This window comes from Nerophis ophidion, linkage group LG24 (assembly GCF_033978795.1).
Source record: "Nerophis ophidion isolate RoL-2023_Sa linkage group LG24, RoL_Noph_v1.0, whole genome shotgun sequence".
NCBI classification, from domain to species: domain Eukaryota; kingdom Metazoa; phylum Chordata; class Actinopteri; order Syngnathiformes; family Syngnathidae; genus Nerophis; species Nerophis ophidion.
This window is the reverse complement of record NC_084634.1, coordinates 27,662,654-27,682,912: the sequence shown is the minus strand read 5'-3', so window position 1 is coordinate 27,682,912 and position 20,259 is coordinate 27,662,654. Positions and strand designations below refer to the sequence as shown.

The 20,259-nt window shown below is 40.3% G+C and overlaps 1 protein-coding gene across 2 annotated transcripts in view; it reads right to left on the bottom strand.

Annotated features, from left to right (window-relative positions):
• The window catches only part of ryr3 (ryanodine receptor 3), a 380,753-nt gene that overhangs the window by 247,541 nt on the left and 112,953 nt on the right, over positions 1–20,259 (bottom strand). For both annotated transcript variants that reach the window (XM_061886489.1, XM_061886490.1), the window contains exons 10-12: positions 18,754–18,828; positions 11,686–11,842; positions 150–314 (exon numbers count right to left, since the gene is read on the bottom strand). In XM_061886489.1, the coding sequence (XP_061742473.1) occupies positions 150–314; positions 11,686–11,842; positions 18,754–18,828 (397 nt within the window). The remainder of the gene's footprint in view (positions 1–149; positions 315–11,685; positions 11,843–18,753; positions 18,829–20,259) is intronic.

Below are 20,259 nucleotides of genomic sequence, written 5' to 3'. Positions count from 1 at the left end.
AATTGTGTTATTAATCAGCATTTACAGTATAAATGATTAATGCGATATTTTTTCTGAATAATCAGATGAGTTCCCTTGATATATTTTTTTTTAGCCTTACTTTTTTTTAAAACTGGATTTCATCCAAATTCAACAAACTGAGCATTTACCCTTCTTTTCACAGGTCCAAGGCGAGAGGATTTGGCATCAGGCGCCTGGTAGGACAGCCACAATCCGGTTGCCACATGCATGATGAAGCACACAGAGTCTCCGTACTTGATCTCTGGCACACCCATGCCATCAATGTCCCTCTTTGGGCCCGACTCGCTCTTTTCCTGTTTGGACAATGAAGAAAAAGTAGATATGATATACACACACACACAAGTTATTGTATTTAATATCCCTGATGTTGATTGATGATTTGAGGCTTGCCAGTAGCTCCTGGTGAGCCTTACTGGCACAGCTACATTTTTGCCTAAGCAAAGATGGAGAAGTCACAACTCAAGAAGGAGAGAAACGACACCAATGTTGCACACAGAAAGTCACTGACCTTCAAATAAGAAACTACTACACAAAAAATATGTCACCCAAAAGTGTGAAGTCTGAAAACTTTTCTAATTGGGTTGTTCTTCATTCCCAAGGTTATATTTAGCAGAGCGACTGTATGTTCAAGGTGCAATAGAACTGCACAGACCTCTGAGCGAGGGCAAAGGAGTGTGGGAAAGTAACGTCGGATAATTGGATGACAAAAAAAAGCACAAAAGGACAGAAAGGAAATGCCCCATGAAATCCTATTACTTACTTATCGTCCAATTTCTTTCAAAACGTAGGTTTTTTCTTACACTAAGAGGCGGCTTTCTTTGAATCCTCTAATAGTAAAAGGCCATAAGTCAGCCAATTACCATTAGACGAGCTTTAGCAGTTGTTAAAAGGCCAAAGATGATGGCAATCTTTGATCTCATGAGGATATTCCTGTTTTTTAAATAAGTCATGGGAGAGAGTTGCATTCAACCCAGTTATTAGATGAACCGTTATATGTAATGATACTATACAAATTCATAGATTGCTTTAACATGTGGATAGGCTTATGCAGTCAAACCTGTTCCACCTGTCTATGGCAATCACTTCCCAATAACGGCCAGGAAAATTTCACCCGCAGAAAAAAAGTGTTTATATACCTTGTCTATAGTGGCCACGTGTTTAACTCATTTTTCATCCCAAAATGTTTTCATGCCACCGATATCAAAATTTGTTCTACCGCAATCTGGGAAATTGATGATATGGAAAAAAATGTAAATGTTTGCCAGCGATTCATGTTTGTGCTTTCTGTGCTGTAACTAATGCCTGTTATCAGAAACGAGCACTGTTTTGTTATTGCTTTTCTTGCTACATTGCTGTTTCTTCATAGCCGTGAAACTTTGTTTTTAGCATTGTAATTAATTTTCAAATTGTACATGACGTATGTAGCATCACTTACCATTGTTGTTTTTGTTTTTATTGCTGATGTTCAAATTAAACATACACACGCACGTAATTTTTTAAAGGTCAACATGTACGGAAATTCTAAATATCGGCCAAGCTGTGTATTGTGGCCACCTGTCTAGCAGTCACTTTTTATACTTCCTTTGAGTGGTCACTATTGATAAAGATAGGTTTTAAGATTCAAGATTCAAGATTGTTTATCGTCATATGCACAGTTAGACAGTTTGCCGTACAATGAAAATCTTACTTTGCTAGTCCACCCTACAACAAGTCACACGGTACTTAGCTAAAAATTAAAAATTAAAATAAAAAAGTATAAACAAGGCACAGTAAGTAACAACATTTTTGCACATTGTGATTGACAGTCAACAGTATAAATATGGAGGTGACCTTGGGTCACAGCAGCAGTTAAAGTGTCTTTAGTGATCAAATGTGAAAAGTGTCTACAGTGATGGTTCACAGTTCGGGGGTGGTAAAGGTAGCTGTCTTTTGTTCAAAAAGACAAAGTAAAAATGGGTGGGTGGGTGGGGGGGCCTAGCATTCACAAGTTAGCAATCACATGCCTGATTGCCTGTGGGTAGAAACTGTTTGTCAGTCTCGTAGTCCTGGATTTCAGACTCCTGTATCGTCTGCCTGATGGTAGGAGGCTGAAGAGACTGTGTACTGTCCTTGATGATGTTGTGAGCTCTCCTGGTGGCCCTGGTAGAGTACATGTCCTGTAGTGAGGGGAAGGCTGCTCCTGATATGAACTGAGCAGTTTTAATCACTCGCTGGAGTGCCTTCCTGTCCTTAGCAGTGCAGTTTCCATACCAGCCTGTGATTGAGCTGGTAAGGACACTCTCAACCGTACTTCTATAGAAGTTGCTGAGAATTTTGGGTGGCATACCAAATTTTCACAGCCTTCTTAGGAAGTACAGTCGCTGCTAGGCTTTCTTTATGGTTTGTTGGGTGTTGTGATCCCAGGTGAGGTCCTCGCTGATGTGGGCCCCGGGGAATGTAAAGGTTTTCACCCCGTCCACCTTTGTCCCCCCCTATGTACAAAAGTGTGTACTGTGCACTCCTTCTCTGTGGGTCAATAATCATCTCCTTGGTCTTGTCTGTGTTCAAAGAGAGATTATAATCCTGACACAAGGCCACCAGTTCCGCTACCTCCCTTCTGTATGCTGCCTCAGCTCCCCTGGTGATCAGTCCGACGACCGTAGTATCATCTGCAAACTTGATGATACTGGTGTGGTTCTGGGAGGCCACACAGTTGTGTGTGAAGAGGGTATACAGTAGGGGGCTCAGCACGCAGCCTTGGGGGGTCCCTATGCTTAGAACCTTTATGCCTGATATCTGGTTGCCGATTCTGACTGACTGGGGCCGGTTTGTGAGAAATTTCAGGACCCAGTCACAGAGAGTTGGTGTCAGACCAACAGTGAGGAGTTTAGCAGAAATTTTTGTGGGATGACCGTGTTAAAAGCAGAGCTGTAGTCGATGAATAATAGCCTGGCATAGGTGTCCTTGCCCTCTAAGTGGGTGAGGGTGGTGTGGATGACGGTGTTGACGGCATCCTCAGGGGACCGGTTCTGCCGGTAGGCAAACTGTAGAAGGTCCAGTGTGTCAGGGATGGTCTTCTTGATGTGTGACATGACTATCCTCTCGAAGCACATCATCACTATTGAGGTGAGTGCAACAGGGCGATAGTCATTCAGATAGGTCACAGTGTTTTTCTTTGGCAGGGGCACGATGGTGGTGGTCTTGAAGCAAGTGGGCACAACAGCTTGTGCTAGTGACAAGTTGTATATGTCAGCAAGTACGTCAGCCAGCTCTGATGAACACACTCTGAGGGCCTGGCCAGGGATGTTGTCTGGGCCGGCTGCCTTCCGTGGGTTTGTTCTCAGAACTGTACGTACCTCTGCTGTTGTCACAGTGAGTGGTGGGTCCTGCGTGCGCTCCGTAGTCAGAACCCCTCTCTGTTGGTTGGTGTTGAGGACCTTGAAGCGGGCGTAGCACTCATTCAGCTCATCTGGCAGTGATCGTTGGCTGTTTGTGAACCCCCTCCTCCCCTGCTTGTAGTCTATGATGTGTTGCAGGCCTTGCCACATGCGCCGGAAATCTGTGGTGGAGTAGAGTCCCTCCAGCTTTTGTCTGTATTGTCCCTTGGCCTCGCTGATGGATTTACGCAAGTCATATCTGGCCTTCTTGTAGTCCTCAGCGTTGCCTGAGACAAATGCAGTGGAGCGGGCCTGTAGCTTGTACCGAACATCACAGTTAATCCAGGGTTTTTGGTTTGGGTATATCTTGTATTGTTTTGTGGGAACAATGTTTTCCACACATGTGCTGATGTAGCCAGTTACACTGGAAGCATATTCCTCTATGTCCACAGTACCATCATCCCTCTGAGCAGCAGTTTTGAACATGTCCCAGTCTGTAGTCCCAAAGCAGTCCTGAAGCACTAGTTCAGTGTCTTCATTCCACACTTGTACAGTTTTTCTCACTGGGGGGGGCTTGCTTTAGGCGCTGTCCGTATGATGGATGTAGAAAAGCTGAGATGTGATCAGATAGTCCAAAGTGTGGTCTGGGTACAGCCTTGTAGGCTTCCTTTACATTGCAGTATACTTTGTCCAGAGAGTTTTTTTCCCTCATAGGAAAGTTCAATCCAGTTTGACTGTATATTTAAAGTTACAGCCGCCCTCCCTTCACTCCTGCCTCTTATAAATGCAATCATCCATTCAAATATTCTTTACTTTCAATTAAAATTTATTTTGTAAAACCGATCTTGAAAACCCGGATTCAGGCCTTCAAAAAAACAATCCCAGCTATTCCTCTCAAAAATCATGGAAAAAACAATGGCTTTACAGTTTCATGCTCATGTCCCCAACAATAACCTCTGCGAACACTTCCAGTTCAGTTTTCACCATCAGTACAGCACAGAAAATGCTCTACTTAAAATCCCAGATGACCCCCTTTTGGAAGCAGACTTTAAACTTTTATCCATCCTCATCCTGCACGATCTGAGCGCTGAATTTAACACCATGATTCATTCCACCCTCCATGACTGACTAGCCAGCGTTGGTATATCTGACACACCCCAGGACAAGCTCGATTTAGATCTCCCTGGTAGTACTCTGTTTATACAATTAAAATCACTTTACCTTCTCCCACTTGGTCATTTTCCGTTAAAATAATAGACATTTTCAGTAGACATGTGTACATGGGCAAAATGTACAATTAATCTGATATTAATTCGGATCAGAATGTTTATGCGTTCATGGGCCCTGAAGAAATGATCAGATTACGACGTGCATTTTAATCCATCAGACCTATAATACAAAGACTTTACTTTGACATGCGCACCACATACCTAGTCAGTGGGCTAGTGGTTAGAGTGTCCGCCCTGAGATCGGTAGGTAGTGAGTTCAAACCCCGGCCGAGTCATACCAAAGACTATAAAAATGGGACCCATTGCCTCCCTGCTTGGTACTCAGCATCAAAGGTTGGAATTGGGGGTTAAATCACCATAAATGATTCCCGGGCGCGGCACCGCTGCTGCCCACTGCTCCCCTCACCTCCCAGGGGGTGATCAAGGAGATGGTTCAAATGCAGAGGAAAAATTTCACCACACCTAGTGTGTGTGTGACAATCATTGGTACACTAACTTTTTTTAACTTTAAAAAGTTGAATTATTGTTTGTGATATTGTGACATCTCTGGGATGAGTTTGCCCACTGCAAGTGCTGAAAAAGCAGTAACTTCCGCTGTAAACGAACATGGCTCTGTGCATTTCTGCTTGTCCGACTTTGTCACTGTATTTATCGTTTTCCTCTTGTTCACTACCTTTGTTTAACCTCTCTTTTTGAAAAGGAGCTGCTCTGTGACATTTACCGTATTTTCCTTGAATTGCTGCAGGGCATATAGTATGTGCCTGCCTTGAATTACTGCTTGGGTCAAACCCGCTTCCCAAAATAATTAGCGCATGCTTAGTATTACCGCCTGGTCAAACTCGTGACGTCATGAGTGACACTTCCCCTGTCATCATTTTCAAAATGGAGGACGCTGATTTCAATTCCGGTAATTTGAAATCGCATTAATGATAGAAGATTAAGAGCTATTCAGTAGGATTTAAGGTCCAAACTTACATCACACTCAAATTTTTACTGCATGCCTTTGGTAAGTGCCGGAGTGAGAAGAAGTTTTAAAATAATTAGCGCATGCTTACTTTTACCGCATGCCTTTGGTAAGTGCCGGAGTGAGAAGAGGTTTTAAAATAATTAGCACATGCTTACTTTTACCGCATGCCTTTGGTAAACGCAGGAGTGAGAAGAGGTTTTAAATGAATTAGCGCACCGGCGGCAATTCAAGAAAATACGGTATGTTGTGATTATGTACAAGTTGTCACGCGTCTTCATGTCACAACATTCTGTGCATGTGTCTGAGGCTGGCAGTTAGCTCTTAAAGTGGCTGTAAAGACGTGAAAAAAACAGCTCATTAAGACAACTGAATCACGTCTTTTATCGACACATGACACGAGAACATACTTTAGTTTTTGCTAGTCGGGGTTTTAGGGCAACAAACTCAACAGTATATAACGCTACTTGTGAACATGTTGAACGGGGGGGCAATACAGCACCAAGACAATCGCTTCATTCCGAGATAATTACATTTAGTCGCCCTCCACTACCAAAGTATATCTAACATCATAGACATGCGCAGAAAGAATAATTTCAACCCGAGTTTCGGATGATGTGTTTTCATGCGCTCCAATCGGCATGAACCACCGGTCTCAAGTCAAATAAAATTTTGATCCAAACGTGTGTGATCGGGTCAGAATATTCTGAATGGCGTGTTTTCCGCTTTTAATCTAATTAAGTGTGTCCGTGTGCAGTTGCGCACATTGGTACTGTTACGCAAACGACACCCACCTCTACATCTCCTCTAAACTCTGTTCTACCTTTCCTCCTTCCTCCCTCTGGAAATCAAATCACGGTTCTGATTTTCTCAAAATGAACAGTGTAAAACAGTGCTCATTGGCTCCAAGTCCACACTCACCAAGCACCCCAGTCTCACCGTCATCTAAACCACTCCTTGGTTTCCTCCTCCCCTATGTTAAAAGTCTGCGTGTTGTCCTCGACAGCACTCTCACATTTCATACTAGTGATCGAGCGATTATTGAACAGGCCAATTATTAGCGATGATGTTTGGCATTTTATCGTATATCGGTATTGGATGTTTTTTTTTTTACAACGACAACAGGACTACATCAGCAGGTACAATATATAAACATATACCACCAGTATTTAGTATAAAAAAGTAATTACAAAAGTAGACCGTTAAAACCACTGCTGAAGCAGGAGAAATATAATCTTAGAAAAAAAGTTTGTTTAAAACTTTTGTACGCACGTACAAGACTTAAGACCTTAGTATATCAGTATTTGGAATTAAAGTATGGAATGGATTAAGTAAATAAATAAAACAATGTACTAATATAATCCACTTCAAGAAACTCTTCAAACTTAGTGTTTACAAAGTACAAAGAAGATGAATCATGATAAACATTCTGAATCTGTTTCATCAATCCATTCATTTTCTACATAATCTTACTTATCTCACCATATGAAACATAACTTACTTCACTAATTATCATTTATGTTTATTGTTATTACTTATGGAGTATATTGTGATCAAATTGAGAACAGGAAGTGAAAAAAAGTTTTAGCAACTGCTATGTACAGGAAAAGGGGTAGGATTAAATAAGCTCTGCTTCTTCCTACTCCTTTTCGAACATGTTGAATACTGGAAATTGTGATGTATCATGTTGTATGCTTGCATGTTCCAAATAAACAGACTCAAACTCCAGCACTTGCCATTTCGTTCCTTTTCACCTTTCTCTCCCTAATGCACTGCTGGTTGCTTGTGCCGTACATCTCTTCTGCTCACTTGTCAAAACTTTCTTTTTTTGCCATGAAATCCAGTATTTGTCGTTTTTTTCTTGGCGTCTTCGTGGTCCTGTTTAGAGTGTGGGCTCATTAAAGGAGCGCACAGAGTGTCATTTACTGTGATTCAATCTGTGCGACACAGGTGGATGGACATGAAGATGACAATAAAGAGATCTCTGCCGAAAAACTAAATTTTGTGTGAATACTGTGACAATAAGGGGACTTTTTATACATAAGTAAAGAAGTGCAGGCAGGCAGCAGCTCACACATTCTCATACTTTCTGTAACATCCAGGCTTGAAAAAATTACTCAACTAAAAGCTACGTGAAGAAGGCCAGAATGCTGCATAAATAATTATGTAATTAAGTTAAGTTAAAGTACCAATGATTGTCCCACACACACTAGGTGTGGTGAAATTTGTCTTCTGCATTTGACCCATCCCCTTGATCACCCCCTGGGAGGTGAGGGGAGCAGGGGGCAGCAGCGGTGCCGCGCCCGGGAATTATTTATGGTGATTTAACCCCCAATTCCAACCCTTGATGCTCAGTGCCAAGCAGGGAAGTAATGGGTCCCATTTTTTATAGTCTTTGGTATGACTCGGCCGGGGTTTCAACTCACAACATACCGATCTCAGGGCGGACACTCTAACCACTAGGCCACTGAGTCCGTTACTGATCCCTCTATTTCCTAAAAATAATGTCAAAAAAAACAACCTAAAGCCTATTTACTGACTATTCATGTTTTATCAATTGTTACTGCAAATCAATATCGACTCCGACTATCGGCCTTGAATACTAATAATCAGTATAGGTATGGGACCTGAAAGTCCATATCGGTCGATCTCCATTCCATACCCACAACAACCACACTATCCGATATGCCTATTTCTACAAACGCAACGTCAACCACTTCCGCTCCTTACTCACTCTAGATCGTGCTGCGATTCACTTCCCGTCTTGACTATTGTACCATCCCCTCTCTTTGGTCTCCACCACAAACTTGAACTGGTTCAGAACAATACTGCCCATACAATCACCAGAACACCTGTCATTAGTCACATTATCCCCGTTCTCAGGGCATTCAATCGATCGCAACAGGACTGTTTAGTTTCTTAGAAGACGTTTTGCCTCTCATCCGAGTTCATGATCATCGACCACGATTGGTCCTTTCTAATTCAGCCCTGTTGTACAACAACTCCACTGGCTTCCCATCAAACATCGCATCGACGATCCTCCTCCATACATTCAAGTTCTATCCGTGGAGGGGGACGTGGTCGGCACGCTTGTTGCAGGAGTGCGGTGTGCCAGGACCGGCTTTGGAACACAGCTGGCAAGTGATTTGATTGCCCAGCTGGGTCTGGTTGTCTAATCACCTGTTGTTCTTATCAGTAGCGGCCAGGAGCATAATGGCTTGGAGAGACGAAAACTGATGAGACCGTCTGAAAAGTCAAGAATCCTGCCAACCCATTTGATGAGCAATAAAACTTTATTGAACTCTGAATGCTGGACTACAGTGAACGTGTGTGATTAGCAGTCCACACGAGGAGGCAACTTCCACACTATCCATAACCACGCCCCACCATACCTATCCGACCTCCTCCACAATAACATTCCCACCCAGTCCCTCAGGTGGGCTTCCTCCATCAACCTGACTGTGCCCCCCAGCCCGCCAATCCACTTTGGGGTTATGAGCCTTCGACCGCTGTGGCCTTCACCTCTGGAACTCACTCCCCCCGACATCAGGAACATTGACTCCATTATTACTTTTAAAACTCACCTCAAAACCCAGCTGTTTATGTCTGTTGACGCTCTTGTCAGGTTCTTTTCCATAGTTGCACTGCTGTACGCTTTATTTAATCTTACATTTTTAACTGTTTGATTATAACTTTTAACTGCGTTGAATCTAAGGGCAACTTATGAAATAAATGTATTATTATTATAATCATTATTGTTTCAGGAGTTACTATAATAACTGCATTACATAAAGTCTCAAACTGGTGTCCAAATTTTTTTTCTACAGATTCAGCACACTGAAAAATATAAGCATGCAGGGGGGCATTTTGAAAATGTGTATGTGTATTTAGAGCTTCCCTCAAGTTTGGTACCGGGGATCCAAAATGGGCATTAGTCATAAAAATTTTAAAAATGAGTCATATATATTTTGTTATCATTATTCAATGCTTAAATCTCTAGATCATCTTCGGGTCCATCTGAAATCTCTAGTCAAAGAAAACCCTGTTATTAATGGCAAAAACACAAAATATGCATTATTTTCTCTCTAAAAAATGTAATTGTGAAATATGTGATGTGAATGAATTGGAGCCTTAAATAGGTCAATATTTTCTTTTAACACCCTTTAATTTGAGCAGGGACGGTTCTTTTTTGTTAGTATTTTTTTTTTTTTATAAATTTAAATTCTACTAAAATTATTAGTAAAGAAAAGGGCCCCACTCAAAAAAGTGTTATGGATAAGTCATATTTTATTTTATTTTTTTTTTACCACCAACACTTAAGTCTCTAGATTAACTTCAGATCCGTTGATACATTTTTTTATTTGTTTGTTCAATTTTTTTTTGTAAAAGAAAACAGTTTTTTAATGTGGCAAACACACAGAAGATAAAATATTTTCCCCCAAAATATTTTAGCGTAAAATATTTAATGGTAAGTACCGTATTTTTCGGAGTATAAGTCGCTCCGGAGTATAAATCGAACTTAAAACAAATAAAGAATGGTGAACAACAGGCTGAAAAAGTGTACGTTATATGAGGCATAAATAACCAACTGAGAAGGTGCCTGGTATGTTAACGTAACATATTATGGTAAGAGTAATTCAAATAACTATAACATATAGAACATGCTATACGTTTACCAAACAATCCGTCACTCCTAATCGCTAAATCCCATGAAATCTTATACGTCTAGTCTCTTCCGTGAATGAGCTAAATATTATTATTTGACATTTTACGGTAATGTGTTAATAATTTCACACAAGTCGCTCCTGAGTATAAGTCGCACCCCTGGCCTAACTATGAAAAAAACTGCGATTTATAGTCCAAAAAATACAGTAATTGGAGCCTTGAATAGGTCAATGCTGATATTGATTCATTATTACTTTTCAGCTTTAAATAATAAAAACTGTGTTATTAGAGTCAAAGTTGCAACTTTTTTTGTTACACGTCACATCTTTGCTCTTTTATTCCACTTTTTTATGTTGTTGTTTTTTTTGGTAATAGTATTTTTAGAATGTTCCCCGGGCCGTTAAAAAGTTAGCTATGGGTAGAAAAGGCAACCACATTTTGGACCCCCCTGGTCTAGACCAGTGGTTCTCAACCTTTTTTCAGTGATATACCCCCTGTGAACATTTTTTTAAATTCAAGTACCCCCTAATCAGAGCAAAGCATTTTTGGTTGAAAAAAAGAGATACAGAAGTAAAATACAGCACTATGTCATCAGTTTCTGATTTATTAAACGGTATAACTCATTTGTACTGTTCTTTCTTGAACTACTTGGAAAAAAAGATATAAAAATAACTAAAAACTTGTTGAAAAATAAACAAGTAATTCAATTATAAATGAAGATTTCTACATATAGAAGTAATCATCAACTTAAAGTGCCCTCTTTGGGGATTGTAATAGAGATCCATTTGGATTCATGAACTTAATTCTGAACATTTCTTCACAAAAAAATAAATCTTAAACATCAATATTTATGGAACATGTCCACAAAAAATCTAGCTGTCAACACTGAATATTGCATTGTTGCATTTCTTTTCACAGTTTATGAACTTACATTCATATTTTGTTGAAGTATTATTCAATAAATATATTTACAAAGGATTTTTTTAATTGTTGCTATTTTTCAATTAATTGATTGATTGATTGAAACTTGTATTAGTAGATTGCACAGTTCAGTACATATTCCGTACAATTGGCCATTAAATGGTAACACCCTAATTAGTTCTTCAACTTGTTTAAGTCGGGGTCCACGTTAATCCATTCATGGTACAAATATATACTATCAGCATAATACAGTCATCACACAAGTTAATCATCATAGTATATACATTGAATCATTTACATTATTTACAAACTGAGGGGTGGGATGAGGAGCTTTGGTTGATATCAGTACTTCGGTCATCAACAAATAAATACATTTATAAAGGATTTTTGAATTGCTGCTATTTTTAGAATGTTTTTAAAAAAATCTTAGGTACCCCTTGGCATACCTTCAAGTACCCCCAGGGGTACACGTACCCCCATTTAAGAACCACTGGTCTAGAACGCGCAATTCTAGTAAAAGAAATCTGACCTTGGAGGGCCGGAAGCAGAAGGATGTGGCCGTGGTGTCGGACTTCTCCCTGTCCTGCAGCACCAGTCCCCGGTCCTCCGTCAGGGCCAGGTAATGGCCGGTGGAGAGGTGGCGCAGTCGGAAGGCCTGACCCCACCGAATGTGGCTTCCGCTCCAGCTAAACACAGAGAAGCGATGTCACACACTCGAATAATTCACAGACATCATTAGTAGAGCTGTCAGGAAGATGTTTAAATGCACCTTAGAGCATAAACCAGTATAAATTAGCATAATGCTTATACCTGACATTGTGGCCATACATCAAACTTAGTGCATTTATAATCACTATGCAGACATATGAACTTTAAAAACACAACTGAGGTACATTATGAGGCATAACAAAGGTGCACAAATATTTCCAAAGCCTGACGTATATTTTAAAAACCAAAACACTGTCGTAGCGATGCTGGCATTTCAGGTGGGTGATACGCTTTAATGTGTTGAACACTATTTTTTTACACCCTCCTCGTGGAATATTTGCAGAACATTTGGCGCAAATATTATGCAAAACGTCTTCCTCTGAAACAGTGAAGTCGTCCCAAGCGATCGACGCCATGTTTGCTTACAATGAGCTCAGGGGAAAATAAGCACTTGATTTGCTCACCTGAACCTACCTACAGCACAATGCGGGTAATATCTTCTCACTAGAGCATTTTTTTTCTAAACCGTTATTGGTAGCGGTATTCCCATCAAGGTTTAATTTAAGAATGTCGATACCGTTCAGTCATGCGTGAGATCGGCCCATACCAGTACCGATGCTGATCACATGCACTAAATCAGTGGTTCTCAACCTTTTTTCAGTGATGTACCCCCTGTGAACATTTTTTTTGATTCAAGTACCTCCTAAGCAGAGCAAAGCATTTTTGGTTGCGAAAAAGAGATAAAGAAGTAAAATACAGCACTATGTCATCAGTTTCTGATGTAATAAATTGTATAACAGTGCAAAATATTGCTCATTTGTAGTGGTCTTTCTTGAACCATTTGGAAAAAAAGATATAAAAATAACTAAAAACTTGTTGAAAAATAAACAAGTGATTCAATTATAAATAAAGATTTCTACATATAGAAGTAATCATCAACTTAAAGTGCCCTCTTTGGGGATTGTAATAGAGATCCATCTGGATTCATGAACTTAATTCTAAACATTTCTTCACAAAAAAATAAATCTTTAACATCAATATTTATGGAACATGTCCACAAAAAATCTAGCTGTCAACACTGAATATTGCATTGTTGTATTTTTGTTTTCACAGTTTATGAACTTACATTCATATTTTGTTGAAGTATTATTCAATAAATATATTTATAAAGGATTTTTGAATTGTTGCCATTTTTAGAATATAAATCTCACGTACCCCTTGGCATACCTTCAAGTACCCCCATTTGAGAAACACTGCACTAAATGTACATTTATAGTGAGTGCTATAGACAGTTTAACAATATCAACGCAGTATTTAAGCTCCTTTCTGAGAAAAACTAAGTCAATAGTAAATAACTAAACAAAAGCAAAAACTATCTACTACCCATTTAAATCTTTAGGTTTTTGCCCTCCTGTGTCCAGTCCAGTTTGTAAACATTAAAAACAGCAACATTGTTTTGAGAAAATAAAAACATTGATCTGATCACTTTAGTATCAATCCTATAATGATACTCTGCCTAATAGCGACACCACAAATTTATGGATCGATCCGATCCTCCTCTTAAATGTCGTGGGCTGAAACTGACACTTGTAACCTGTCTCGACTCATTATTGTACTTGTTGATTTCATTTTAATATCTGTTTACTTTCTGCTGTAACGTGGTTCCATCTACACTTACTAAGCACTTAATTCTTGGTGTTGGTTGAAGCTAAGGTTAGCTCAACTATTAGCATACCGGCTACTGGCGTTCCCTGTGGGTGTACAACATATTTTAGCCTCGCTCTCCAGTGATGGTACTTAATAACAATATTTAAGGTTACCAAAAAAAGCAGATTATTTCCCGTAATAACTTTGATTTTTATTAGTTTAGAGGAGAGGCTCGACATCGTTTTTGGAGACACATAAGCTGCTAGCTACTTGTCAGTTCCGAGAGGATTGGCGTTTGTAAGTGACATTAATCCGCAATGGCTGATCACATACTTTTTTACTAAAAGCGGCTGATACCAATTGGTGGCCAGCCGGCACATCAAAGCTATCTTTATATGTTATCGGATTTATTGGGACTTTTTTGGCAGTAAACGACCTGACAAATTATTTTTATTTAACAAATTGCAACATTACCTAGGTCAGGAGTCAGCAACCCACGGCTCTTTAGCCCCGCCCTAGTGGGTCCCTGGAACTTTTTCAAAAATGGTAAAAGATGAGGGAAAAATATATGGGTTATTTTGACAGTGTTTGATTGATTGATTGAAACTGTTATTAGTAGATTGCACAGAACAGTACATATTCCGTACAATTGACGACTAAATGGGAGCACCCGAATAAGTTTTTCAACTTGTTTAAGTCAGGGTCCACATTACTGTAGGAGGACAAACATGACGCAAGTCATCCTAATTGTTGGAAATCCTACTGTTTGTATTCAACATGCTTCACTGATGACAGTATTTGGCCAGCACTGTTTTGTCCTACTAATTTTGTTGGCCCTTGAACGCACCATAGTTTGTTTACATACAACTTTTTCTGACGCTGCCACCGAAAGACGTGTTTCATGCCACTCCCCCTTTGTCTCATTTTGTCCACCAAACTTCTTATGTTGTGCATGAATGCACAAAGGTGAGCTTTGTCGATGCTATCGACTTGTGCGGAGTGCTAATAATCCATGTTAACATGCTATTTAGGCTAGCTGTTTGTAAATATTGCATCATTATGCCTCGTTTGTAGTTATATTTCAGATCATTTAAATTTCCTTTACTTATGTCCTCTGTGTATTAACTTTATATTGTCTCATGACACATTTTCTGTATGTAATATAGGCTGTAATTCTGATTGTCTGTCATGTTGTTCTAGACCACAACAAAGTTTATCATGTTGTTCCAGACCACCGCAAACAATACCCAGGTTGCAAAGATTGTAATACATCTATTAGAAGACGACAACCTGTCCTTTCCTTTAACTTGGACACACACATTTATACAGTTGGCAGTTTTAAACCAGTAATTTCCAGGAGTTATCTCACTCTCTAAGACACTTACTTAATGTGTTGCCTTCATCATAACACTTACATAGAATAGAATAGAATAGAATAGAGTTTTATTGTCATTATTGCAATGAACAGGTTCAAAGAACAACGAAATTGGAGCAGCTCCTCCTAAGGTGCATATACAATATGGTAGTATAAATTAAAAAAAAAAAAAATAAATTAAAAAAAATAAAAAATAAAAAAATAAATAAATAAATAAATAAATAAAAAATAAATAAAAAAAAAAAAGATAGAGATGACAGATGTATCTATGTATACATACATAAAACATTATTTCACATTGTAGTCCAAAAAAATAGAAAAACATTTAAACATTACACATGAGGACATGATGGACATATGGACACTCAGTGCCTGTTTAGTGCTACTATGGCTCTTGGATAAAAGCTATTTTTTAGTCTATTGGTGCTCGCTTTTAGCACCCTGTAGCGTCTGCCTGAGGGTAGCAGTTCCAGGTGGCTGTGCCCGGGGTGGAATGGGTCTTTCAGGATGCTCTGTGCTTTCCTGAGACAGCGGGAGCTGTACAGGTCAGCCAGGGGGGGAGGGGGCATCCGATTAACTTCTGGGCGGTCTTTATGACTCTCTGGAGCGCCGTTCTCTCTGCGGCCGTGCAGCTGCTGAACCACACGCAGATGCAGTAGGTCAGGATGCTCTCAATGGAGCACCGGTAGAAGGACACCAGCAGTTCCTGTGAGAGGTGGTTGTTCCTGAGTATTCTCAGGAAGTGCAGTCTCTGGTGTGCCTTCTTGATGGTAGCCGTGGTGTTGGTGCTCCAGGATAGGTCGTTGGCCAGGTGGACTCCCAGGGAGCGGAAGTCGGAGACCCTCTCCACACAGTCACCACTGATGATCAGGGGCAGGATGTCCGTTTTTTTCCTCCTGAAGTCTATGACCAGCTCCTTGGTCTTGGAGGTGTTCAGGGCCAGGTTGTTGACTTTGCACCAATCCGACAGCTTCTCCACCTCATCCCGATATGCAGCCTCGTCTCCCTCCGAGATGAGCCCCACTACGGTGGTGTCATCCGCAAATTTGATGATGGAGTTGCTGGAGTGGGCAGGTGTGCAGTCGTATGTGTAGATGGAGTAGAGAAGGGGGCTCAGCACGCAGCCTTGTGGAGAGCCGGTACTGAGGTGCAGGCTTGATGACATGTGGCGACCCAACTGCACCCTCTGGGGGCGGTTGGATAAGAAGTCCTTAATCCACATGCAGATGGAGTTCGAGAGACCCAGGTCTGACAGTTTGGACACCAGTCTATAAGGAATAATGGTGTTAAATGCCGAGCTATAATCCACAAAAAGCAGCCGCACGTAGCTTCCCCCCGTCTCCAGGTGACCCAGGGAGGAGTGTAGGGCTGTGGCGATGGCGTCCTCTGTGGACCTGTTGGCTCTGTAGGCAAACTGGTGTGGGTCGAGCTCGGGAGGGAGGACTGAGGTGATATGGGTCCGTACCAGCTTCTCGAAGCACTTCATAGCTATAGGTGTAAGTGCAACTGGACGGTAGTCATTCAGACATCTGACAGAGTTCTTCTTCGGCACCGGGATACATAAGGCTTTGACTTATTGTGGCTCCAGACGGATGAGTTTTTTGTATTTTTGGTCCAATATACATCTTTCAACATGTTGGTTACGCTGCAACGGTAAGTTAAGTAAGGCCTCACTTTTCCAAAAATGCACGAAAATGATGCTAATATACATTTTTTTTTGCTATTGACATGCTACGGATTAGCATTAATGATTTTACACGGTGGTTTTAACACCTCCATATTTGTTAAGTAATACCACAACTAAGATGCACGTTACAATTAAACAGCTGGTGTGTAATAAGGACAATACTTACAGTATTAACACTTTTTAGGGTGCAACAAAAAACAATATCTTTAGCAAAGGCTATCCAACACACCATAAACTATACACAAAAGCCATCTAAAGTATTTGACTTGCAACTGTAATTGCAAACTAATGTTATACAAATGAGACTCAGAAAAGTAAAAATAAAAAAAGGTTAACAACTGGACAGCGGTTATCATATTCAAGTACATTTTTTTAAAGGGGAACAATATCACAATTTCAGAAGGGTTAAAACCAATAAAAATCAGTTCCCAGTGGCTTATCTTATTTTTTTTCAAAATTTTACCCATCCCGGAATATCCCTAAAAAAAGCTTTAAAGTGCCTGATTTTCGCTCTCTGTGACGCCATCGTCCATTTTCCTGTGACGTCATCCTGTGATGCCAATACAGATAGCCCAGCAAGATATAGCGACGTTAGCTCGGATTGAGACTCAGATTTCAGCGGCATAAGCGATTCAACAGATTACGCATGTATTGAAACGGATGGTTGGAGTATGGAGGCAGATAGTGAAAACGAAATTGAAGAAGAAACTGAAGCTATTGACGCTATTTGGGCATGTCTGCCTTAGCATCGCTGGTAAAATGTGCAGACCAACGATCGGAAGTTTCGCTTCTTGTGACACTGGATCAACTTAAATCCATCGATTGGTAAGTGTTTGTTTGGCTTTAAATGTGGGGGGGGAAGAAACGCTGGACGTAAATATAGTTTCAAATGTACATACAGCTAGACTAAGTAGCATGTTAGCATCGATTAGCTGGCAGTCATGCCGCGACCAAATATGCCTGATTAGCACATAAGTCAACTACATCAACAAAACTCACCTTTGTGATTTAGTTGACTTTATTGTTGGAAATGCATCTGCAGGTTATCCATACATCTCTGTGCCATGTCTGCCTTAGCACCGCCGGTAAAATGTGCAGACACTCCGGCACATTCAAAGGGGGTCTGGGGGCAGATTTCTTTGACTTTATCGTTGGAAATGCATCTGCTTTGAGTGTCGCAGGATATCCACACAATCTTGCCATCTCTGTAGTAACATAGCTTTTGTCGGTAAAGTGTGCGGAAGAAACGACTGACCATTTCGTCGGCTTTCCCAACACCCTGGTATTTGGAACAAATTTTGTCCAATTTTTTGCCACTTTCGCATCTTTGGGCCAGTGGTGCCACTTGAATCCCTCCCTGTTTGTGTTGTTACACCCTCCAACAACACACCGACGAAGCATGATGTCTCCAAGGTTCCAGAAAATAGTCGAAAAAACGGAAAATAACAGAGCTGAGAAGCGGTGTTTTTAATGTGTTTGAGAAATTGGCGGCTTTATTACCTAAGTGACGTCACGTTCTGACGTCATCGCTCCAAGAGCGATAAATAGGAAGGCGTTTAATTCGCCAAAATTCACCCATTTAGAGTTCGGAAATCGGTTAAAAAATATATGGGTCTTTTTTCTGCAACATCAAGGTATATATTGACGCTTACATAGGTCTGGTATAATGTTCCCCTTTAAAGTTACATTAAAAATTATATTTTATCATCAAAAATTTATATTTACTAACACACACAAATGTACCAAAATGAGTACCGTATTGATTCCCAGGTACCGGGAATTAGGCACATCGGCACGATAAATATCAATCTATCATTATCACTATCATGCACCCCTAGTAATAAAACAAAGCGCACATCTTTCAAAATATCTGTATTTGTTTGAAATTAAATACATCAAAATGGCCTTTGCATCCCTTAATTTTTTTTTCTTGTGCGGCCCTTAATGGGGATAAGGTTTGCACACCGGTGTGCTGAAAAGAACACAGAGAGAGATGCCACAACATTATGGGAGACAAATGGCATTGGTGGAAAGATAAAGGAAAGGAGAGAGTGTGAGGAGAAGATTGAAAGAGACGTAAACAGAATCCTCTGGAGGACTTATAAATTGTAGTGACATCTCAAAGTCAGGAGAGGTTTTCATATTTCTTAAATCTATGTGTATATAGGGTGGGAACTCACCTGATCCTCAAAGGCTCCAGTCTCCACAGGGAGCGTGCCTTTAAAGCTCCTTTACCCGCCTCATAGCTGACTATCCTGAGAGAACAAAGACAAAATTGTTAGTTTTTTATCTTCATGCCAGTACATGTTATTGCTTCCAACATATGAGCTAGTAGGGGTGTCAAAACTTTTTTTTTTTCCCGAATGAATCGTGAGTCTTATTTGTAACGATTCTTAATTGATTCAAAAAATTCAAAAAACGATATTTAGGGTTGGGCTTCACGGTGGAAGAGGGGTTAGTGCGTCTGCCTCACAATACGAAGGTCCGGAGTAGTCTGGGGTTCAATCCCGGGCTCAGGATCTGTCCTCCCCGTGACTGCGTGGGTTCCCTCCGGGTACTCCGGCTTCCTCCCACTTCCAAAGACATGCACCTGGGGATAGGTTGATTGGCAACACTAAATGGTCCCTAGTGTGTGAATGTGAGTGTGAATGTTGTCTGTCTATCTGTGTTGGCCCTGCGATGAGGTGGCGACTTGTCCAGGGTGTACCCCGCCTTCTGCCCAATTGTAGCTGAGATAGGCACCAGCGCCCCCTGTGACCCCAAAGGGAATAAGCGGTAGGAAATGGATGGATATTTAGGGATATCTGCTGTCAAATTTACTTTAGAAAAGAAAAGTGCTGGATACTTCTCTTGTTGCCTTATTTGTATTTGACTTTATTAAATGTTTGGGTAGAATTTTATCAAACCAAACTAGTTTTTTTTTTAAAATTTTTTTAAGTATTTTAGAAATGTATCATAGCAGTTTTTATGGAGGAATGTAGTTAATCGTGGAACTGGCACCCAATGTTATTAAAAAAGAATAGATTTTGAATCGAAAATCGCTTTAAATCGAATCATGTGGTGCCCAAAGATTCACCGCCCTATGTGCTAGTTTTTGAAAAATAGGACAAAGTTGTTACCTCTGCCAGGAAGTGATGGAATCGTCTGGGTTTGTTAGTTGGCCACATAATGCAAACAGTAAGTGGATTTGAAAGAAACTTTCAGAAAAAGGCCAGAAATGCGATAAAGAGCGACTGATTTGATTTTGGGATTGTTCAAAAAGGTATTCAGTTCTAATTTTCATGGAAACTTTAAACGCATCTGCATTCAATAATAATTATTAGTTCCTTAGTGGGTTGTGGCTCTGCCTGCACGTGATCATTAGAGTTTGCCGTAGTGATACCACTGATTTTCTTACTGGTCCAATACAGAGTAAAATTCAGGTTGGTATGGATACCAATCCGATACTGATACTTTTTCCAAATATACCTCGTGTCTGATAAAATGTTAAAAGTAGTGTGTTTCAAATGATATAAAATCACAGTGCAAAACAAATGGTGTTTTTCTGCACTGAATGTCTTTTCTTTATTTGTATTCAACTCTGCATGCAATGCTTCCAAATAGCCTACTATATAATCATAAATACTACACTTGCTGTTTTATAATATGGAGTGACTCATTTTACAGTAGGGAAGAAATTCATTTGG